This window comes from Puma concolor, chromosome D4, assembly GCF_028749965.1.
Source record: "Puma concolor isolate L17-30 chromosome D4, mPumCon1.1.hap2, whole genome shotgun sequence".
In the NCBI taxonomy this organism is placed as follows: Eukaryota; Metazoa; Chordata; class Mammalia; order Carnivora; family Felidae; genus Puma; species Puma concolor.
The window spans coordinates 94,789,856-94,812,150 of NC_141679.1; the positions used below are offsets into that span (position 1 = coordinate 94,789,856).

The window sequence follows — 22,295 nt, forward strand, 5'->3', positions numbered from 1 at the left end:
GGCTCCGCCCCCTGCCCGCACCGCCCCCGCTTAAAGGCGCCGCGCTGCGCTGCGCCCGCCGCCGCGATCCGCGCGGGTTCCTGGAGCTCTGCCCCGCCGCGGGCGGCCTCCTTGGTCGCCCCCATCTCGCCAGGCGTTGAAGTGACGTGCCCCAGAGCCGCCGTCTAAACCGACTCATCCCGCCCCTCCGGGGCGCTTTTCTCCTGGGGGCATCGGGCCCGCGCACAGCAGCCCCCGTTGGGATCTTCGCGCTCCCGCAGAGGCGCCCCAAGGCGGTCACTGGCCCCCAGGGCGCCCTGAAGGGATGCTAGGGGAGGGGGTCACCACCTCCACCCGCCCGCGTTCAAGTGCTGCAGGCAGGGATTTCACCTGGACGTCAGAGCCAGGTCTCGGTCCCCAGGGTCACTGCCAGGGTCACTGCCAGGCTGGAAGGGTGTGGCCACCCGCACGTGGGGAGGGGAAAGCTCAGCACTGGCTGGAGATCCCACCTGTGCAGGGCGGGCAACGTCTGCCTTCAGATCGTCCAGAAGCAACGTTCCGGGCCCCACCAGGTGCTTCCCCACCCGCGCCTCTTAAGGCGGGGTGGGGGGGGGGCGGCTCTCGTGAGAAGCGCTGCAGGTGCGCTGTCCCACCGCTGGAAGAACTTCGTCCCGTGGTCCCTTGTGAAGGAGCCACTTGCTGACCAAGTGTCAGGATGGGCCTGGCTGGGCCGGGGGTGTGGTGCTGCAGCTCTCTGGCTCCCGGCAGGTGGGGCGGGCAGGGTGCTTGAGGAGACAGAGGCCGCCCCCACTGTAAGGGGCTCGTTTTCCTGTTTGGGAGAGCAGAGCGAGCCAGGCCTCCACACACACAATTTGGAATGGAGTGATTTCCGCAGAGGCAGTTTGATGCCTGGTGGGGTGAGGCTGCCGCTTCCGTGGAGGCCAGCAGAGGCCAGCAGGGGGCAGGGAACCTCTGTGGGTGGCTCGGGTGGCTCCTCCCCAGCCTCAGTCTCCCCACTTGCCAACGGGAGGCCCAGGCCGGGAGATGGCCAGTGTCTGTGGTTCGCATAGAGGGTGCACCCTAAGCTGAATGGCAGGCTTTGGGGGGAACCACAGCTACCTGCCCCTTCCCAGCTCCTTCTTTACAGTGGGGTGGGTGGGTGGGGGGCACGGTCCCCCACCCACCCCACCGTACATCCTGAGGACGCTTCCTTTTCCCTGCTAGGTCAGGGCAGGAAGTCACTGGCAGGCCTTTCCCATAAGCCACTGCCAGGGGGAGGGCAGCTTCCTGCCTCCACATGCCATCCAACCCCACCTGGGGCAGGGACGAATCCTGTCCCCTGCCCCAGGGGCTCAGCCTGTTGGAGGCCCCCGTCAGCACCACCAGCTTCTCCGCTCCTTCCCCCACACGCAGCCTGCCACGGGGGCTGCCCTGACCGCCCCATTGTCAGTACCCACCTCTGCCCTTGCGGCCACCAACCACCTGTCAGAGAGAACCCGGTATCACAGACCAAGCCCTGCCACACCCCAGACGCCTCTGCAGCCTGAAAATGAAATCCCAGCATCTTTAAGACGGGGTATCTCTGACCGCCCCCCCCCCCCGAGCCAGGTTTCAGATTTCGGCACCCCTACCCTCCACCCGCCTCGGTCAGGGAAGGCTCTCCAATGCCATGCTGTTCATCTGGCGGTGGCTAAGGCAAGCTGGGAGGCGCGGGCAGAGCAGTGTGGGGGAGGGTCTCTCAAGCACAGGGAGCTCAGAGGCCTTGAGGAGGAGCGGGCCGATTCCTTCAGGACAAGGAGGCCTGTGTGGCAGGGGTGAAACGGCGGGGGGTGGGGGCAGAGAGACAAAGAGTCAGCACATGCCATTCTCGTCCTCCCTTTACGAGTGGGCCGCGGGTGGGAGAGGCCAGCGAACTGGTGTGCTTGTGTGGTGTCCCCAGGCCTGGCACAGGTCTGCACACCGGGGCTCCGGCACCGTGGAGGGCAAGGGGGATGTGCCCGCACGACCCGGGCCAGCGGTCCGTTACAGAGGAGGTCGGGGGGGCGCGGGCTTTCCCCCCACAGACTGCAGGAGGGCATGCCCCCCAGGCCCAGCGCCCTGCCTCTGGCCTTCTCCGCCTCCCCACCACCGTGTCTGGCACAGCCTCGATTCGCCCGGCATGTCACCAAGGTGGGGAGGGAGGTCCTCAGAGGTCATGGGAGCCTGTGTCTGTGATCAACTAGCAACACGCACCCCCACTAACTCCCTGCTGTCAACCTTCACCGCCAAACGCTCGCCCCAGCGCTCACCAGCCTCCTCCAGACAGCCTGCCCAGATCGTCCCCCTCCTCCCACACCCCTGCTTTCTAGCCTCTGACCCCAGCCTCCATGTTCCCCTGACGGCTGTGCATCAGGGCCGGATGCCCGGTGGTTTGATTTCAACAGCCAGCCTTCCACCCACACCGGCAGCGCCCGGCCGCCCCCCTCTGCCTCCTCCTGCAGCCAGGGCTCAGGCCTGGAACCAGCCCTTGAGGTCCCGGTAGACCTGGTCTCGCGGCAGGCGGGGGTAGTGGGTGCAGACGGCACAGAAGCGCTCTCGCCAGTCCCCAAACAGCCGCACGCGGAGCCGGTCCCGCCAGGCAAAGTAGCGCCGATAGCGGCTCTCGTTCATGCCCACCAGGAACGAGGCCAGCTCTCGGACCGTGCCGAAGTCGTCCACGTGCACGAAGGCGTCGGCGGGCGCGAAGGCCTCGTAGGTGGCCCTCGGGGGCCCCAGCACCACGGGGACGGTGCCGGCGGCCAGAGCGTTGCGCCAGAACTTCTCGGTGATGTAGTCTCGGTGCTGCGAGTTCTCGAAAGCCAGGTAGAAGAGGTACGGGGCCACGGTGGGCAGCAGGCAGCTGGCACAGAGCGGCCGCCCGCTGGCGCGGCCGAACACGTCCACCCGCAGGTGGGGCGCCAGCTGCCGGTACAGCTGCACGCGCCGCTGCCGCTCCTGGAGGTTGCTGACCACCCAGGCTGCCGTCCCGCTCTTGGCCGGCAGCGGCGGGGCGGGCCCCGCGTGAGGCTCCAGCCGGCCGTAGGGCACGAAGATGTCCGAGTCCCGCCGGTAGCTAAGCACCCAATTGAAGATGCCGCCCAGGCGCCCGAGGCCGCGGGTGTGGCTGGGCGACTCCATGGAGGCCCACACCCAGGGCTGCCCCCGCGGCCGCTCGGCCAGGGGCAGGCGGGCCCGCCGGCTCTGCAGCTCGCGGTGGTGAAACACCACGACGTCCGCGCTGGCCAGCAGGCTGCGGTTGGTGCTCAGGCGGCAGCGGGACACCCCGTAACGGACGCAGGTGTCGCTGGACAGCTCCGGGGGCTGGTCGGCGAAGGGCCAGTGCCAGACGAGGACGGTGAGCGTGGGCGGCGCCGCGGGGACCCTCGCGGGGGCCCACCCGAGCTGCCACAGGAGCCACAGGGTGGAGAGCAGGGCGGCTCCGGCCAGCGTCCCCAGATGCCCGACGCCTCTGAGTGGGGCCGCATCCTACAGGGGACACGCGGGGGGGGGGGGGGGGAGAGCGGCTGTCTTCCCGGCGCGCCCCGCGGGCCCCTTCCTCCCGGCCCAGGTCTCCCGGGGGACCACGCACTCACCAGCATGGCTCATCCACAGCGCCCGGTTGCAGCCGCCCGAGGATCTCAAATCACAGCAGCCGCTAGGCAGAGGCGCCCTGAAATCACAGCTGCGCCCCCGCGCCCGGCCCCACCTGGAAGCGATCTCCTTTCATCTGCCCAAGATGACAGAAACCAGGGTATCTTCCTGCTCCCGCTCCGCCCCGGCCCCCGCCCTGGGGGTGACCTTTGGTAACAGCCACCATCCTGGTTCACCCGCCCGCCCGCTGGCTTTCTCCTCCGAGCCTCTGGCTGTGGGGGAGGGGGGCTAGGTGGTTCTAGGAGGGGCGCCATCCAGAGCCCACACCAGGCCCCGCTCCCCTGCTGAAGGGGCCTGGGGCCAGCAGGGGAGGGGCCGTCCCGGGCCGATGGGGGGGCCCCCTTCCCAGAAGAGCGCCCCGCTGGCAAGGACCCAGTCACTGCCCACCACCCAGGCCCGGAAAGCAGGGCGCACTTCCCTGGGAGGCCCCTCCTGCGGTAGCATCACCCACTTCCCCTGCCCAACGCCTGCCCGCTCTGCCACTCCCAGACCCCCACAAAGACCTGCTGTGCTCGGCGCCCTGCCAGGAGCCTGAGCCTTCGGCCACACCTTCTCACGGCGCTGCCCCGCCCCTCCTCACCCCTGCCGCCTCTAGCACGCCTGCCTCGCCACAGGACCCAGGTTCCCAGGGAGGGGGACCGCCCCGGGGTCCCGGGAGCGTCCAGGCCAGGCCACAGCACGTGCCTAGGAAGGGCAGGCGCCAGCCTGGGCCCGGCCCCAGGGTGGGCTGCAGGGCCAGGTGCCTTCTTTCCTCACCCAAGGACACATGTCCACGGAAGTCCCAGGGTCCCGGCCGGCCTGGAGTATGGGCAGGGGCCTGCCCTTGGGGGCTCCAGGCCTCTTCCTCCGGGCCCCACAGCCCAGGATGGGGGTGGGGACAGGGAGGGGGCTTTCCAGGGTGGAAAGGGAAGGAGTCGCTGTGTCCCTGACGCTGGCAGGTAGGGGGCCGGCGCCTGCTCCAGGAAAAGGAAGGCAGAAGTCCAGCGGCCTTCTCCACCCCCACCGCTGCCCTCCGGCCAGCTCTGGGGGCCCAGGCCTGGAGGTCAAGTTCCTTCCCCTTCTTCTCCAGTTCCCCTGAGCGGGAGACACGGCAAACCAGCAAGGTCGGCCCCCCCTGAGCTCTGGCCCCCTCCCCACGCTCAGCTCAGCCAGCGCCCACCTGCCTCCTTCACCCTGGCTGGACCCTCACGTGGTCCCCAACGCACCGGCGCAAGGACTGGCCCTCGCGCTCGGCTTCCGGAGGCCTCAGGCCGGTCCCGCTCTTGAATCTGCGGGACGGCTGTTGTGGAAGGAAGGGCACACAGGAACTGTGGGCTGGGTCTGCTGCCCCACCCCATTCTGGGGACCTCGCAGAGCCCGCTGTCCCCATCCTTTTTCACTTTGTGGCACCTGAAGCTGCTGGCCTCTCCTGGCCCCCGGTGAGGACCAGACTGCTGCCAGGGTGGAGCCGGGAGCTGGCGTGGGATCCACGGAGGAGACAGGGGCCGGTGCAGGAGAGGGGGCGGTGTGGCATCTGTGGGGCTCCCCTGCCGCTGCATAACCTCCGAGCTGCTGTGGGGCTTTGCGCAACGTGGAAGGAGGGGAGGGAGGCTATGGGGTCTGGCGGCAACCGTCTGGCAGCCCGTGGTGTGGGTGCCGCAGCCAGGCCCGACTCCCTGCCGGTGGTCACCGGGGCCTGCCCGGAGCGCCCCCCCACCCCCACCCCCACCCCCCGACGCTTAGGGGGGATGCCCCGGGGGGCGCTGAGCCTTTGGCCCCACCCTGGCATCTCTTCGCTGACGGGGGTACCACAGAGCAGCCGCACCCCGGCCTCAGCCCACCTCTCCTTGCGGCAGGCACCCAGCAGGTGGGCAGGGGGACAGGTGGGCAGGGGCCGATCCCACGGCAGCCAGCTAGGACCTGGCTTCTGGCTGCTGGCACCCGTGCCCTTCCTGTTTGCGCGGCCAGGCTGGCCAAGGCGCTCACCACAGGCCTCACCCACACCCACAGCCCGCTGCCTCTCCGGGTGGATTGAAAGGACCCCCCCTGCCCTCCGCCGCAGGTCCACTGCTCCCCGGTCACACACCTGCCAGCTCGGGTTGGCGGCCCCCTGTCATGAAAACCTGCTAGCTGGGAAATGGGGCCCTGAGGTTTGGCCTAGAAACAGGTCAGAATGAGACGCTCTCAGGGGAAAGTCAAGAAGGTGAGAAAGCGTGAGTCAAAGGGAAAGCGGGGGCCTCATCCTGCCGCCTCACCCCAGGCCCTGTGACTCTCTGGGACGCAGGCGGGCACCCAACTCCATCTCTGCAGCCCGTGAGCATCTTGGGAGCAGGAGCGTACTGTGGTTCCCCCGGCCGAGCCCTCGGGGCTGCTTCGGGGCCGGCCTCCTTGTGGGCACCCACTGAAGGAACCACAGATGGGGGGGTGGGGGGCCCTGCCCCAGACGGAGGGCGGGCCACTGGCCACCTCCCCCTCGCAGACAGCGGCCAGGCAGCAGCACCTAGGGCGGTGGAGGGCTGGACCAGCGTTAGCTCCAGCCTGGGGGGCTGCCTCAGGGAAGGGGGGGGGGCCACAGCCTAGCTGCCTGCCGGCCAAGGGTCATCCTGAGCAGGGCAGAGTCTATGCCTGTGCCCAGAAGGCCCCCTGGTGGCCGTGCTCCAAAGCCACCTGCTCCCGCAGGGGAGGGAGCAAGGGCAGCACACACTTCATTGTCAAGGGCAAGATGATGCTGGGGGGTTCAGGGAAGCCTTTGGAAGGCGGGTGCAGAGAGTGGCAGGTAGCCAAGGAGCCCCCAGGCCGGGGGTGCAGCACGAGGGCTGTGCCGGGAGCCGGTTGCCGCGGGAGAGAACTCTGATCTCGAGCTGCAGAGGCCACGTGGACCAGCCACAGGCACACAGGTCCAGGCCAGCAGCACAGCGCCTCGTCTCCTACCCCTTCCCTTCCCGCCCAGGCCGGGAGCACGTTCACTTCCTCATCCAAGACCAGCGCCAGATGCCCACGCACTGAGTTTGCCTCGTCTCTTTCTGTTCCGCACGAAACCCGGGGTGGGGGTCCAGCTGGGGGACTGGGATTCGGAACCAGCCCAGCCAGCCACCCAGGGGGACAGGGAAGTGTGTCTGAACTGCAGGAGGAAGGCGTCACCTCCTGGGGTCTGCACATAGCAAGCGCCCACTTCATAGGGTCTTGGCTAAGGGACCACCCCACGTCCTGTGCCAAATGTGATCTTACACTCTTGCAGGGTAAGGGTCCGGCAGAGGTGGGGGTATCTCCCAACAGATGGGTGTCACCTCGGAGTCTCTGCTGGGCTGTGAGAATGTCACCTTTCGTCACCTATGCTCAAGGAGAACGTCAAGCTGGGGAAGGTTGGTAGAGAGCTAAAGCAGGAGGGCTCTGCACAGGGTCGGGCCAGAGGGCAGAGATGGGATCAGCCTCTTGTGCCAAGAAGGTTGTTCGTGGTCAGGGGCCCTGGGACGGCAACAGGAACAGTGGCGGGGATACGAGGCTACAGGTGGCATGGAGGAAGGTAACGGGCCCCTCGCCCAGGATTGGGGTCTCCAAAGCCCCTGTGGAGACAGAGCTTTCCTGGGCCCTGAGCCCCCACCCCAGGGCAGCCCACTGTATCCTGGGCCTGTGGGGGAAAAGGGTGGCTGGAGTCTAGGCAAAAGCAGGGACTGGCCCTGCCTGAGGTCGCCTGAGGCCAATGGAAGGCCTGAACCAGGTAGGGAGCGGGCTGCTGAGCCGCTTCGGGCCTATGCCAAGGGAGACCCGACTGCCTGGAGGACCCCAGCCCCTGCCCTTGCTTCCCTGGCCCAGACATACCGGTTCCTGTCTCACTGCAGCTGCCCAGGAAGAAGGACCCTCCTGTCTGAGGCCCTGGGGAGCAGGCAGCGAGGACGCTGGGGACAGAAGCTAGGAAAGCCCTGGTGGCCACTCCTGCCCAGGTCAGGCCACAGGAAGCGGGAAAGGCAAGGGTCCTGACACCGGGCCTGACCCCAGAGCTCAAGGGGAACCTCCTGGCCCTCAGTATGTAGGAGCCAGCCAGCCATGCAGACCGCCTGGGCCTTCCTGAGAGAGGCTGGGACCCTCCACACCTTTCCCTCCGTGGCTATCTCCCCTGAAGGCACAGAGTAAGCAACAGTGGACATGCGATCGTCACCCTGCCCTCACCCACACAGGTTCCCAGCTCCCTGCACCTGCCTCCTTCCATCTCCCACACCAGTGCACAGAAGGCAAACTGAGGCTCCCAGCTGCGGGCCAGCCCAAGGCCACAGCCCAGGAGCCAGGGTGGGGAGAAAGGACTTCCCAGCCTTGTGGGCACTAGCCCCAGAGACAGACGTTTTTAGGACAGGCCGTGTGCTCCAAGCAGGGGCAACCTCATTTGCCCCAGCCCAGCCCACCGGTCTCTCCTCAGGAACCCGGCTGTCTCCCTCTCTCGGGGTCGCCCCTGAAGTTCAGAATTCTCAGGGTGCCTGGGTGGCTCAACTTGACTTTGACTCAGGTCAGGACCTCACGGTTCGTGAGTTGGGCCCCACGTTTGGCTCTGAGCTGACGGCACGGAGCCTGCTGGGGATTCTCTCTCTCCCTCTCTGCCCTTCCTCCGCTCGCTCTCTCTCTCTCTCTCTCTCTCAAAATACACGAGTAAACATTAAAAAAGAAATTCAGATTCCTCTCTTGAACCCAACCCTCTCCCCCCCGGCCCCCAGCCTCAGTGGGGCAGACGGGTCCAATCCCTGCACCCCGTCCGCGTCTGCAGTAGGCCCTCCTGTTCCCTGAGACCCCTCCACACCTCTGATGACACAGCGCGGTCCCCCTCACCCCCGCTCTGAACCTTCACCCGAAGGTCACTCTTCCCCTCCACCGGCATCCTTGCTCCCGGGTGGGTGGCTGGTGTGGGCCAAGACCCAGTTCCTGACACTCAGGGCCCCGGCCACCGCTCCCCCCTCACCTGCTCCACCCTGGTCTGCGTGCAGCCCGCAGGCCTCAGGTCCCTCTGCCTGCCGTGCCCACGTGCTGCAGGGGCCCAGGTGTCTCTGTGGTCCCTGTAACAAACCCACACTCAGCGCCTGCTTCTTCCCCGCCTTCTGGCCCAGGTGGGCAACTGCAGAATGGCATTCGGGTGCCCACTGCCAGGTGTGCGTGGGCGCCCACTTCCCCCGCTCCCCTGCCCTTTTTAGCATACACGGAATGGGCTCTTTTAGGGGGCGGTACCAACTCCAGACCCGCCTGGCCCCACATTTCACCCCTCCCTCCCCAACTTGAGAGAGAAGTTTCAGTAGGGGTGAGGCCCACAGGGGAAACTGGACAAGGGTGGTCCTCCGTGTTGGTGGAAAAATAAAGCCTCTCTTCCCCAGCAGGGGGCAGAGATGCCCCTCCCCCACCCTCGGAGCGTGGGAGGAGCCCCAGGTCCCCACTGCACCCCCATCCTCCGCAGCCCCAGATGGTGGGACGGAGGCCGGTCTCCAGCACACGCCAAGATGGTGGGTTTGAAACGTATTTTAATGGTTTGGTCTCCAGGATGCCTCATCCGCGCCTGGTCTTTAGGCGGTTCGCCCCATCCCCTCATTTCGCCCCATCCCCTCGTTTCGCCCCATCCCCTCGTTTGCGGTTCCCACTCCAGAGGGCAGGTGCAAGGGGAACGTGGTCCCTGGCAGGACGGGGCTGAGTCTGCTCAATGAGGGGTTCCCGCCCTGGTGCCCTGGCCCAGCCACAAGCAAGCCCACCTTCAACACGGTCTCTGTAGGGGGAAACTCCAAGCCCTGCCCCTCCCCACCCGTGGGCCGTGCGGTCCGGGAGCCGGTGGGCGGCAGCCTTCGGGTCACTGCGGCAGGGGCACGGCCAGCGACGATTGATCGAACAGCGGGTTCCGGACCTCCATTTCTCCGGTCTGTGAAGGCCAGTGTCAGGCTCGGGGTGCACGGGGGAGCGGCCCAGGAGGCAGTAAATACCCCCCCACACCCCCGGCCCCAGCACTTACGGGGGCCAGGCCGGGGCATTCGTACACCGTGAAGTCGCCGTCTTCGTTCTCCTCGTCGGACGACAACGACTCCAGTTCCTTGGGCGGCTCTTTATGCCTGGGTGGGGGGCAGGACAGCTCGGTCCTCCCACACCCTCCAGCGCCAGCGGCCCGGGCTGCAAGGGGGGCCTCGGAGCGTCTGGCCCCAGAGCCCAAGGGCAGGGGCGGTGGGCTGGAGGGCTGGGGGGGGGGACGGGGGGAGGAGGGTGGGCGAGCCGCAGCCGGCAGGGCCTGGCCGGGTAGGTTGGCTGGCATGGGGACCGGCGGACCGGGTGGGGCCTCTCACCGCTCCAGGCACCGCATCTGCTGCCTCTGGTGCTGGTAGTGGTACATCTCGGCGCTGTGCGCTAGCCTCTGGTCGCCCGGCTGTGCAGGGGGAGGGCAGGGAGGTCAGGCCGCGGCGGGGAGGGGCCGGGCGGGCCGGGCGGGCCGGGGCAGTGGGGCGGCGGGGCGGGGCCACGCACCGAGATCCCGGGCGTCGCTGGGGAGCACGGCGCCTGCGGGGACGCGTAGTCGGCCTTCTGAGTCAGGCGGAGGTCTCGCTGCAGCCTGCGGGGAGTGGAGCCTGAGACCCGCGGGGTCGCCGCCCGCGGTCCCCAGTCCGCCCGGCCCGCCCTGCGCTCACCTGCACCAGCAGAGAGCGGCCACGGCAAGAGCAGCCGCGCCGGCTACCGAGCACGCCACGACGAGCACTGCGGGGAGGGGGCGCGGTGAGGACGGCCTTCTGGGCGGGACCCTGCGTCCGGCCCACCGAGACCTACAGACCCGCAGACCTACCGAGGGCGAGGCCATCACCGCGCCCGCCCCGGGGCTCCAAGGGAGACATGTGCACCGGCCCAGACGACACAGGGGAGCCCAAGGATGTGTGGACCGTGGGTGCCGGGGCTCCCCGAGTGGAGGGGAGGCCCAGGTTGGGGCCCTGGCGACGCTCTGAGAGCCCCAGGGTGGCTGCTGCAGACAGAAGGCAGGGTACGGTTAGAGCACAGGACCAGCCTGGGGTCAAAAGTGGTGGGGAGACGCAGGGGGACCGGCTGGGGCTCACCGGGCTCCAGGTGCTGCTGTCCGCCTTCAAGCTGGGGCTGGGCCGTGAGCCTGGAGTGCCGGGGCTCCTGCCGGGCCAGCTCCTGGGCCAGGAAGTCAATCTCGTCTTCCAGTCTCGGCCTGGGCAGGTTCTCCCCTGGGGGGGTGGGGGAGGGGCCATCAGATGGAGAGGCTCCTAGCCCATCCCTGGCAACGCCAGCTGCAGGCGGCCCTCCGGAGAAGGTGAGGCCGGTCCGGGAAGCAGACTCCAGGCCTAGGCCTCCTTCTCCCTCCAGGCTCCTCCCAGGGGCCGGTGGTGGCCAGAGGACCGGGTACCAGCTTGCCAGCCCCGGCCATCCTGAGTTGCCATGGTGACAGCCGAAGGCAGTCCACAGGAGCGGCAGCTCTCCCAGGGAAGTGGGGGTGGGGGCAAGGGAGCGGAGGAGTTAGGGGAATGTGCAGAGGCTAGGAGGAGAAGGGCAGGGAGCTCCTCGCCCTGCCTGTTACCCATGCATCACTCCACCCCTTCTCTACCAAGACAGGCAGTGGCTCCTCAAGAAGAGGGGAGAGGCCCCATCCTGTTCCCCCCCCCTCCCCAGGTCATCAGTAGGAACCGAGGGCAGCTCTCTGAGTGGGGCTGGTGTCTCGGCTCCTCCTCCCCGTCCCTGCCGTGGGCTCCACAGCTCAGACAGAGGCTCCAGGCCGACACTCTGCACAGCATCGAAAGAGCAGGACGCCTGCCACCTTCTAGAAGCAAGCCTGTACATCTCATTCCCCTGCCTCCCCTACAGCCGGGAAGGTCCTCCTGCCCCACCAGACTTCAGCTCCCCCGGCATCCCTCTGTAATCCCCTTCACACCTGAAGTCACTCGGCATCTGGCTGGCTGTCCAGACATCCGGGGCTCAGATCGGTCGGTAAGCCACATGGATTGCGCAGGGTGAGTGAGCCACGGAGGAAGAGGTCACCCTGGGCGAGGAGCCGGGGCAGCCCAGGGGGTACGACTTGGGGAGCTCTAACCTGCTTCTCTCCTGGAGTCACCCCAGCATTTCACACCACACACCCTTTGTCCCGGTAGGGGCTAACTGCCCCAGGCCTCGGCACACTGCCAGGCTCTGGGCTGGTGCTATCTGGAAAGATCACCAGGCTACTCGGAGACAGAAGAGTCTCCGGCACCTGACAAAGCTCAAGGGACCTAGGAGCCGAGGTTGAGTGGCGAATGTGTCAGGACAGGGGAGGGGGGAGGACATCCTTCTCTCCCATACCCGCAGGCCGGCGCATCCTGGGTACACAGAGCCCTTCCTGATCTTCCTGGAAGGGCTGAAGGCAGGGCCCACAGACGTGTGCGCCCGGGGGGCACCGTGCCCGCCTCTTCAGGGCGCAGTCCAGGCTCCCAGGACAGACAGCGGCATCTAGGAAGGAAGCAGAGCCGGGTCACCGCCCTGCTTGGCTCAGCCCCTGCACAGAAACAGTACCGCCCTGGCCACTCCTCCCTCACTGAGCTGACCCATTGGCCTGGCTCCGGCCATTGTTCTGGGCAGGCCCTTCCTCCTAACAGCCAGAAACCAGGACCAGGAAGACAAGCAGTCCCAACATTTTACTGGAACTTCCCTGCCCCACCCACTCCCCAGAGTCCACTTGGGAGGCCTGAGCCAGCCCTGTAAGGAAGCCCTCCCTCACTGGCTGCACAGCAACAGCGCTCCTGGCCAGGGCCGTGCGGCCCTCTGGGTCCTGCCTGCAGTTGCAACGTGCCCTGAACAAGCCCTGGACCTTCCATCCAGACTGGGAGCCCCGGAAGGGGGGGCCCAGGTCCGTCTCTGACAGGGACAGCGTAGGATGCTGGCCGCCCACCTCTCCCACCACGCTAGGACTGTGCTGCAAGTCCCAGCATGCCATCCCCCAGCCCCAGAGCAGAGCCGGAAGACAGCCCAGAACAAGGGAAGACAGCCCTTCCTCCAGCGTCTGACCTCTGGCCTGTCACCAGAGCACAGAGAAGCTGCTGGGTTGGGGAGCTCTAGAATAGGGTCAGCAAATCTGACTTGCTTGAAATACGGAAGCCAGGCCAGGGTCACTCTTGCAGCCACGCTGCCAGGGACCGGGGAGTCCTGTATACGCAGCTAGTAGGCCTCCACGCCCGTTTCCCTTCTCAGATGCAGGAGAGTTGCCTCGAAACGAGGGAATCTCCCAAGGCCTGGGACGCTGGCCCCAGGTATGAGCAGCAGAGCCAGAGGACCCCGGAAGATACCCAGCGGGCCCATCAATTCTGGTTGGGGAGGCTGGGATGGGGCATCTCTGGAGGACTAGGACTACTCCTCTCTACCTAGCCCCCCCCCCCCCACACACACACACATACTGCAGGAGGACCATCAGAGCCTAAGGTATGTGAGGGATCAGGGACTCCCCGGCCCTGTCCTTCTCCAGACCTTGGCTGGCCTGACTTGGTTTCCTTGGTAACCTGATACTCCCAGCCTCCTGTCTGGAGGCAGGAAGTCCCAGCAGTCCTTGCGGCAAGCAGGCAGACTCCCATCCCGGGGACCCCGTCCTGCACTACCTCCGGTCAGCAGGCACCGGTATCAGAAAGCCGGCCTGGGGCGTGGGCTAGTTAAATGTTAAGCCTGTGTCAGCCCATCAGTCTGGACCCCACCCACCAGCTGGGGGCCCAGGAAGCCAGACAGTCCCTGCTCCTGGTGCTGAGAACCCAGAGTGCACTAGACCAGGGGTAGAGGCCCAAAGCGCAAAGCTGGTGCCAGGGTCTGGGTTGCAGAGGCCTCCCTCCACTCCCAGTCCTCCAGCCTAGAAAGACATGGCTGCTGCCTCGCTAATCCTGGGAAAGTCCCCCCCGCCTCGGGTGCAGGACGAGGCCCCAGGGACAGTCCCCAGTCCTGCCTCGGGTGCAGGATGAGGTCCCAGGAACAGCGGCAGCTGGAGGCTGGCTGGCACCACATCTGTGAGAGCATAAGGCTGATCAGCAGCCGGGACAGAAACTGCCCACCCCAGGGGCTCAGCACAAGAGGCTGCACTTCCTCGGGAGGCCCCACCCTTCGTGGTCCAGTGTCAGCTTCTCAGCAGGCAGCCTTCACGATCCCTGGCCAGCCGTGCCCCAGCCCCCTGTCCAGGGGTGCTATGCCCAAGAGGCCTCTGGAGGCCTCCCACAAGAACCACACGGCCCAGGTTGGCACCCCAGCTGTACCACCTACCAGTCACTTAACTTCTTTGTACCTGTTTTCTCACCTGTAAAATGGGCTAAGAATAGCACCTCTCCTGTGCTTCTCCCAGGAGAAGCGAATAAATGTGTGAGCACAGTCTCCCAGTTCAGCCCTGCAGTGGGGGTGCATTTTGGATCCTGGGTTCCCGCAGACCTTCGGACCTGGAGCCTCACTGCCCATCTCCCAGGACGCTGGGCTCCTCAGGCTCTGCGGAGCGTACCTTGGGGGGTGCCCTTCAGCCCCTAGCGCATCAGGGGGCCCTCCAGGGCAGGAGGTGAGGGAGGAAGCTCCAGACTGGTAGCCCTCCTGCCCCACTGAGGCCAGAACAAGCCCCTAAGCCTGGGACAACTCAGACTCCCCCACCGCAGCAAGGTAAGGTTCGTCCCCACTGCCACCCGACGCACGGGGACAGGCAGTCCCCAGGACGGACACCAGCAGCAAGGCCGGCAGGCACCCGGAGCCAGGCCCGGACACGCGGAGGCCGAGAAGCGCACACACACAGGCGCGCACAGGGCAGACTCCCAGCGGCGGGCCCACCCGGAGGGAACCCTCCTCAGACACAGGCACACACAGACACACACACACACACGCACACAGAACAAGCCCACGGATCCAGAGACAAAGGCCAGACGCGCGTGAACTTCGGGTTCGCCGCCAGGAACCCAGGAGAAGGGCCATCTGGGGGAGCCCTTCGGCGGCCCCTAGGGCGCCGCGCCCTCCGGGCCCAGCCTGTTTACCCATCCCGGGCGAGGCGGGGCCTGCGGCCGGGCGAGGGCGGCGGCGCCGCGCAGCCGAGCGCTCCCCGGCCCCCGGGCGCCCCCGCGGCCTGCGCTGGACGCGCTGGCTCACCCGGGCGGCCGGCGGAGGCACCGCGCAGGGCCGCGCCGAGGACGAGGCCGGAGAGCAGCAGCCGCAGCAGCCGCAGGTGTCGCGGGGAGGGCGGAGGGACCGGCGTCGCCATCCTTCAGCGCCGCCGCCGGGGCAGCATGGCACCGCGCGGCCCGGGGCTCGGCGCGGGCTGCGGGCGCCGCGTCCGGGAGGCGGAGGAGCCGGAGCAGGAGGAGGGAGCGGAGGCGGAGACGGAGGAGGAAAGGAGGCGGAAAAGAGGCGGCGGCGGCGGCGCTGACGCTGCGGCAAAGGATCCGGGATCCAGGCGCGGCGGCGGGAGGTGCTCGGGGAGTGCGCCTGCGCGCTCCACCTGCGGGGGCGGGCCGGCGCCTCCAGGTTGCGCCCCCTCCCCCTTCCTCTAGTTCCGATTCCACCTCCTCGCTCGGGGCCTCGGGGCGCCCCGACTTCTGTGGCCTCTGCAGCCGGGGGCCTTCTGTGTCCTCCACAAACCCGGCTAGGCCTGGGGTGGGCTTCCGCGGGACACACTTCCCTCGGGTCCCCTCTCTGTCGTCAATTCCCACCCAACCTCCGCCCCGCTCGAGGGGGGCACCTGCCTTGGGCCTGGAGGCGCGAGCCCCAGGAACACAGGGACACCAGGCGCACACGGGTGGACAGGTGCGTCCGCACCTGGGCCCTCAGGGACACACGGACAGCAGCAGACACTCGCAGAACCAGGCGGGTGCTGGTGACCGCTCGGGGGAATGGGGCGGCTGCTCTCAGTGAGGCCGCCAGGGGGCAAGAGCGACCTGGAGCGGCTGGGAGCTGTCCACGGTCCCTAGGTGACAGCCCTTAGCTCCCCGAGGCCTCACGGCAGCACGCACCTATGGATGCACACCCTTACAGCGCACCGGTTGCCTCCAGAGAGCACAGCCACCCCTGCTACCTGGAAACCTCCCTCCGGCTCACCTTGCCGAGAGAACAGGGGTGAGCCTCCACACCCGATGCGTCTTCTCAGCCCTTTGTGTCACAATCCCAAAGGTAGGGCTGGCTGCCCTCGGGCTCGTGAAATGGCTCAAAACCCCAGAGCAAGCGCTGCCCTCAGGGCAATGACCAGACAGAAATGGTGTCTGCACTCACTTTCTAGAAAGGTTGGGGGCAGGGAGACACAGGCAAGACCAGGCCTTCCCATGCTGGGGAAAAATTAAAAAAATAAATTAACAAACAGTGCAACAGTGTTTGGGGGAGGAGGTTGCAGGAGCGGCAGGTGGGGGCACCTGGTGCTTCTTGGGGGTGCGGAAGACCACACCCAGGCAGGAAGGGAGCCGCGTCCCAGTGTGGTGGCCCCTGGGCTTTACAGCCCAGCCTCTTCACGGGATTCGTCTCTCTGAGCAATGGGCCCCACGGCCCTCCTGGTCCTGATCACAACAGCCCCCAACACCGCTTCCTGCCCTGCCGAGGGTCTGTCCACCCCCCCCTCACTCTTCCAGCACTGACTGCAGCCAGACAGCTGCCTTGCCCACTATTTCCACCACCTCCACGCTCCCCGCCCTCACCCCCACCCCCAGGCCAATTCCAGGCCAGGGCCCAGCTCCAATCTTGCTTGGGTCACTGATGCAGATCTGGAGGTGCCGCAAGGGCACTGCTGGCCGGAGAAGACTCAGGGGACACGGGGTCTGTGTTGGCTCGGCCACCCCACAGCTACTCCAGGCCACACACTGGGAGCAGGGGACCAGGGAACCAGGGTTCCCTCACCGCTCCAGTCCGGGCCCAGAGAAGAAGGAAGGAGAAGGAGCCCGGGGCCACCCTGGGGACCAGCAGCGGGCCTTCCTGGCCAACATAGCTGTGGGGAGGGAGGGAGGGCAGGCAGCAGCAAGGAGGCCCCACCCTAGGAACATTCCGCTGCTCTAGGAAGAAGCTTTTATTACAAAATTGTCACAAGGAAGCGCTGCGTTCCCAGCCTGTGGGCTCTGACCGCCCCGATGCAGACCCAGACTCCCGAGGGCGGGGTGGGGGTCCCTAGACACCCAGTCCTGAAGTCACCCGCCCAGGGCTCCGGGGAGGTCTGAATCCCCCACCCCCAGGAAGTGGGGGGGGGGGGGCGCGGGGAGGAGCAGGAGACCTTGGAGGCTGGAGAAGGCTGCAGCAGGCAGGCAGGGGCCGGAGGTGGCTCCCTTCGCCCACCCCGGTCCCCCGTGGGCCCGGCCCCCAGTCTCGGCCGGAGCAGCGTTGGGGGCGGAGGCGTCACGGGTGGGACGGGGAGCCGGGACCAGGCCCGCCGCTAGATGGCGCTCGACGCCCCGGCCGAGCGCGCCTGGCGCAGCAGCAGGATCACGGCGGCCAGAAGCATGGCGGCGAAGAGCAGGAGAAGCGCGACCCAGGACCTGAAGTCTGTGCCCTTGCGCAGCTCCGGCGGCTCGGCGGGGATCAGGTTGGTCAGGTTGAGCATGTAGCCGAGCGCCCAGCCGACCGCGGTGTCCCCGGCCTGCGGGCGAGGGGCACGGCCTCAGCCTCCGCGCGGCCCGGGGGTCCCCCACCCCCACCCCCGCCAGCTCCTACCTTGCTCTGGAAGGTCACCCCTCCGAAGGCGCGCTCGTCGAAGCCGTAGCCGCGGCTCAGCAGCTGCTGCACGAACATGGCCCCCGCGCAGTAGTCGGGCAGGCGGGCCCGCTGCCCTGGAGCCTTAGCCTGCAGCTGGGACGCGCGGGCGAGACTGTCGGGCCGGCCGCCACCTGGAGGTCCCGGCCCACGAGGAGCGGTGGCCGGCGGCGTGCCGCACCCCTCCCCCAACACACACGCACGGGCAGTGAGGGGCCAGAGGGGCCACCTCCTCCCCCCCCCCCCGGGCCACCTCCTCCCCCCCCCCCCCCCGGGCCACCTCCTCCCCCCGCCCCCAGGGCAGGACTGTGCCCTCCAGGAAGGACAGTGTGATTTGTGGATGGATGGCAGTGGACACCCCTGCCTTGGAGGTGGGCCCCCGGGGGGCACAGCAGGGATGACCACCCAGGGCGCAGCAGGCTGGCAGCGACCTTAGCCCGTGGTCAGGGCAACAGGAGAAGCTCCAGGCCCTCCGCATGGACCTCGGGCTGGCCTTTTGTCCCCCGCTTCCCCGCGCCCCCTAAGTCTGCCCGCGACTAGACCCAGAGAAGACAGGACGGGGCCTCGGTCACCACCAGAGCCCACAGACACTGTGTTTCTCCCGGGGTCTGGCAGACACCTGACACTCCGCCTGAGTAAGCGCTTCCGTCTTCCTTTACTTGGTAACAGCGTCTAACCGGTGGCAGGCCCCAGAAGCCTGGGTGTCGTCTTCAAAGTCTGGCTTCCCCACCCCTAAACTCCGCCGGTCCTTCCCGCTGCAACCGGTCCCCACCCCATCTCCCTCTGTGCGCCCTGCTGCCACGGGGCCTTTGCTATTCGCTCTGTCCTCCAGATCTCGGTTCTAGGGTCGGGCCTCAGGGAGGCAGGATGCCAGCTGACCGGGGCCTCCTGTGTGACCCCGGGGAAGGCGGGAGTAGGCCTCACCTGACTCCACGTCTGGTTGCAGACGGTGACTACGGCTGTCTCCAGCTGCTGCAGGGTTGCCACGGGAAGCCCCATCACAGACCTTAGGAAGTCCACGGTGTAGAAGAAAGCAGAGAAGGCCTGCAAGGGGGGTACGGTCTCCCCATGAGCCCCACACGCCACAGGGCACCCGCCCCCACTCCCACCCCCGGGACTCACCATGAAGTTCCCGGCCACTGGGGGCTGGAAGATGCCATTAAAGGAACATCGGGAGAAGCGGCAGGAGGAGAAATTGAAGAGTCCTAAGATGAGGCCACGGCAGAGGGCAGGGTCGCTGCTCCCTGCCAGGCTGACCCGGGTGCTGCTGTTGAAGGTCTGGGGCCGCTGGGCCGCGGTACACGGAGACTCATACACGTCCTGAAGCAGCACTTGGGTAGAATAGCCCCTCGGCCAGCAAGGGTGGAAGCCGTGGGTCTAGGGGAATGTAGGGCTGTGATAGGCATCACTCTTCCTCCAGAGTCTGCCCGCTACCCCTTGCCCAGGGCCTTTGGAAAGTCTCCCCAGAGGGCCTGCCTGTTGACTCTCTCGTAAGTCCCGCTTGGGCAACATCGCTTTCTGCACTCAGGAGCAATCTATGGCTTCCCTTTATCTGCTGGACAAAATCCAGGCCTTTGGAGACCTGGCCCTGGCCCCCCTTTCCCCCAGTCAGGCACTCACCAGACCCCCCCACCCCCCACCCCACCACCACTTGGCTTTTCCCCAGGAAGGATCCCTCCGCATCTATCCTGCCAGCTGATTACAACCCAGCTTTGGTTCCTGTTGCCGGAGGAGCCCTCCTCGGTCCAGGCTCTGCTCTGAACCCTCAGCTCCCATCTCTTCTCACCCCCCTCCCTCCAGGAGGGCACAGCGGTGCAGGCGGGCCAGGGGTGGTGGGGCACCTGGAGTGCACCAGCCAGCAGCCTCCGGAGGACCTGGTCACGGCCATAGCAGAGGAAGCTGTGGGTGTAGACGCAGTAGTGCTGGCCATAGAGCCGCAGCCGGACCTCATTGGCTGGATCCTCGGCTGGGCTGGCCATCTCGAAGGTGATCTGTGTGGAGGCGCCCCCCAGGTCCATGGCCCCCAGCGTCCCCTTCCTTGGCCGGAACCACCGGCCCACCCAGCCATACTGTGGGGAGCGGAGGGTGGGGGTCAGCTGGTGGGTGGGTGCCACGCCCCCTGGCTCGCTGGGCTGACCATCGGGCCCACCTTGATGAAGTTCTCCAGCAGGTAGTTGGCCGTCACCCAACCGAACACCCCCTCGTCCTGGCCCGAGAGGATGTGGGCACCACGGAAATCGAAGGGATACCGGGTCAGCGTCCGGGTCACAGCCGCGAGCACATTGGCCGAGGCCTCGGGACTGGTCAGGCTGTAACACAGGGAGGACTCTGAGGGCCATCCTCGCCAGGGAGCCAAGATCCTGCTGCTGGGGTGCACCGTGTGTGGCCGGTCGGCAGCGTGGGTCCCCGCTCAGGGCTGCTGCTGAGGGTGTGTGGGGCCCACCCTATGCTGAGGCTCTTGTGGAGACCAGGAAGGTCAAGGGCACACTCACTTGAGCAGGCGCATGCCTGCTGTGGCTCCCAGGTAGAGGGGCGTGTGCACATGGCTCTCCTTGGGCACCTCCTGAAGCGCCTGGTCCAGGCATTCAACGAGACTCTGGCCAGCCCTGGAAGGGTCGTCTGCGTAGCTGGAGATGCCCCCTCCTGGAGGCGGACAGGGAGATGGGCCCAAGCCTGACAGCCAGCCCCTGGAAGAGCCATGGGCCAGGAGGGCTGGGGACCTTGGGCTCCCAAGCCCGGTGGCAGCTTGGACATACCTTCCCAGTTTAAGCCCTCAGAGACAAAAGGGCCTACCTGCCTTTGGGCCACCCAGTCTCTAAGGCTGCTGCCCGCCCATGGGTGTGGGCCCAGGTGCCAGGATAAAGCACTAGGCATTGTCAATCTGGCCTAGCCTCCCAAGGGGCCTGCCTGGGTGTGCCAGTCTTGGGTCAGGCAAAGCCCAAACCTCCCAGTCACTGCCTGAGGCTTACTTTCTAGAATGAACTGCCTGTAGCCTCTCCCAGGCCCAAGGTCCCAGCCTCTTTTGGAGGCTCCTGCAGCTCCTTCCTGGAGCAGGCCCCAGTGGCATCGAGCCAAGGCGCCTGGCTTCAGAGGCTAAGGCCAGAGAGGGCGCCTGAGGCCCTACAGTGAGTGGAGCGGGTGTCCAGGCGCAGGGGGCCTTACCGCGTACATTACAGGAGCTGTGCTGGCCCACGATGCCTGTGTCATTCTCCTTGTCTGCAGGCCACTTGTAGATGAACATGGACGTGTGCGAAGAGCCCGCGTCCAGGACAATGCCGTACTGGGAATGGGGGTGAGGGTGGGGACCTGAGGCCACGCCCCTTGGCTCCCCGGGTCTCCCCCCACCCCCACCCTGTGGCAAGGTTGGAACCTCCAGAATGAAGTACTGGGGTTCAGGCGGCAGGGACCACAGAGACACGGCTTGGTAGGGGAGAGAATGGGGGCAGGGGTAGACAGCCAGGAGCCTTTTCTCCTCTGACTGCAGGAACTTTCCTGGCAGGGGCAAGCTGAAGGGTTGTGTCAGTGTCAGAAAAGTCCCGGGACCACCCTCGGAAACGCCCTAGGGACGTGAGGTCCCCAGGTTGCAGTAGAGAAACCCAGTTGCAGGAACACCTGCACCCACGCTTTCTCCACGTCTGTGTCCCTACCTCTCTGACCTCAGCCCAGCCTCAGGATGTGGAAGCATGCCTCACCCCCTCCCTGAGCCTCAAGGCCAGCACCTCTGAGCTGGGTCCTGCAGAGCTGAGAGGGGCCACGTGGGCCTTCCTTGCAGTTCCAAGGGCCAGGCTCCCAGCACTGAGAACCCCACTGGAGCCCGTGCCCTCTTGAGCAGGGGAAAGGGGCCTCTCCAGGCCTATTCCCCAACCCGGGAACAGCAGCATCAGCGGGCTAACCGCCGCCCAGCCTCAGCAGCCCCCAAGCTGTGGCCCTTGGCTGCAGAGCGCCCACTCCTGCGACCTCCCATCCTGGGCTGCTGGGGCTTGGCTTGGAGCACCCACATGCCCCCAGCAAAGCTCTCTTCCTACCAGTCCAATAAAGGGTCAAGGGAGCCGGCAGGACTGCAGGAGCCTGGCGGGAGCAGATCTGGCCTAGCCCACCCCAACGCCTCTAGGACCAGCCGGGCCTGTCCTCCCACCGGGCGCCCCTCAAGGGCAGACCCCGCACTGTCAGGGCCACCGGGTGGGTGGGGAGGGGTCCCTAGGCTCTGACGCCCGCCGCACCCCATCTGACTGAACCCTGAGGGTATGCATCCCTGGGGCGCAGCACAGGGCTGGGGGCGGCGGGTCCAGCCGCAGCCTGGGGCGTCCTGGGGCTGCATCTGGGGAGCGGAGAGACAGCTTCTCGGCCGCGTCCCTGACAGGCTACGTACGCGACGGGCACCGCGAGCGGGGAGTTCCCGGGACTCCACCCCCCGCCCGGCCAGGAGCGCAGCGCAGCGCGGGTGGGGGTCCCCGGCTGCCGCGGGAGCGCAGCCTGGCCCTGCTCGGGTCCAAGCCTCCCAGCCGGGGCCCGCAACTCCGCGGACTGCGCCGGATGCCCGAGCGTGCACCTTGAGGGCGGGCAGCTCCCAGATGTCTCGAGTGGGGACGCACAGCAGTAGGAGCCCGGCGAGGCCCGCCGCGGCCAGCAGCAACGGCGGCAGCAGCGACAGCACCTTCCCAGCCATGGGCGGGCGCGCGGGCGCACCAGGCGTTGTCGAAGGGGCGGCAGGGAGCTGGAGGCCGGGGGCCCGGGGCCCGGGGGTAGGCGCCCAGGGCGGGGCGCGGACAGAGGCCACGGCTGGCCACGCCCACTGGCGGACCAGGACCGCCCACTGACTGGCCGCCCCGCCCACCGCCCGCCCGCCCCGCGAGCGCAGGTGGGAGAAGTGTCGGCTGAATCACCCGCGCCGCCCCTCCCAGCGCCCCCGGTCGCGGCTATCGAGCACCTCCTGCTTCCTGTCCGCCCAGTTCCGACACTCGTCCCCTCTGCCGCGTCCCCCTGACCCCTCGTGCTGGCTACCAGGGTCG

The 22,295-nt window shown here is 67.2% G+C and overlaps 3 protein-coding genes across 5 annotated transcripts; all 3 read right to left on the reverse strand.

The window, feature by feature from the left end:
• Nucleotides 1-70: 70 nt before the first annotated feature.
• On the reverse strand, nucleotides 71-3,723 carry FUT7 (fucosyltransferase 7). The gene is made up of 2 exons (XM_086684571.1): nucleotides 3,591-3,723; nucleotides 71-3,483 (listed from the first exon to the last, which is right to left on the reverse strand). The coding sequence occupies exons 1-2, from the start codon at nucleotides 3,594-3,596 to the stop codon at nucleotides 2,467-2,469; spliced, it is 1,023 nt and encodes a 340-aa protein (XP_086540697.1). The 5' UTR covers nucleotides 3,597-3,723; the 3' UTR covers nucleotides 71-2,466.
• Nucleotides 3,724-9,107: 5,384 nt separating this feature from the next.
• On the reverse strand, nucleotides 9,108-15,046 carry NPDC1 (neural proliferation, differentiation and control 1). 2 transcript variants are annotated; one of them, XR_015243247.1, is made up of 10 exons: nucleotides 14,713-15,046; nucleotides 11,923-12,069; nucleotides 10,683-10,817; nucleotides 10,418-10,591; nucleotides 10,266-10,332; nucleotides 10,105-10,189; nucleotides 9,927-10,006; nucleotides 9,602-9,698; nucleotides 9,240-9,511; nucleotides 9,108-9,203 (listed from the first exon to the last, which is right to left on the reverse strand). XR_015243247.1 is itself a non-coding variant. In XM_086684574.1 (9 exons), the coding sequence occupies exons 1-9, from the start codon at nucleotides 14,822-14,824 to the stop codon at nucleotides 9,443-9,445; spliced, it is 966 nt and encodes a 321-aa protein (XP_086540700.1). In that variant the 5' UTR covers nucleotides 14,825-15,046; the 3' UTR covers nucleotides 9,108-9,442. The 2 variants fall into 2 exon arrangements, 1 of the variants encoding a protein (XP_086540700.1); XM_086684574.1 differs by having other exon boundaries at nucleotides 9,108-9,511.
• Nucleotides 15,047-16,594: 1,548 nt separating this feature from the next.
• On the reverse strand, nucleotides 16,595-22,037 carry ENTPD2 (ectonucleoside triphosphate diphosphohydrolase 2). Of its 2 annotated transcripts, XM_086684573.1 has the most exons (9): nucleotides 21,836-22,037; nucleotides 20,449-20,566; nucleotides 19,779-19,929; nucleotides 19,436-19,595; nucleotides 19,128-19,355; nucleotides 18,409-18,663; nucleotides 18,211-18,330; nucleotides 17,248-17,382; nucleotides 16,595-17,173 (listed from the first exon to the last, which is right to left on the reverse strand). In XM_086684573.1, the coding sequence occupies exons 1-9, from the start codon at nucleotides 21,950-21,952 to the stop codon at nucleotides 16,970-16,972; spliced, it is 1,488 nt and encodes a 495-aa protein (XP_086540699.1). In that variant the 5' UTR covers nucleotides 21,953-22,037; the 3' UTR covers nucleotides 16,595-16,969. The 2 variants fall into 2 exon arrangements, with proteins under 2 accessions (XP_086540699.1, XP_086540698.1); XM_086684572.1 differs by having other exon boundaries at nucleotides 18,211-18,663.
• Between the last annotated feature and the right edge of the window lie 258 nt (nucleotides 22,038-22,295).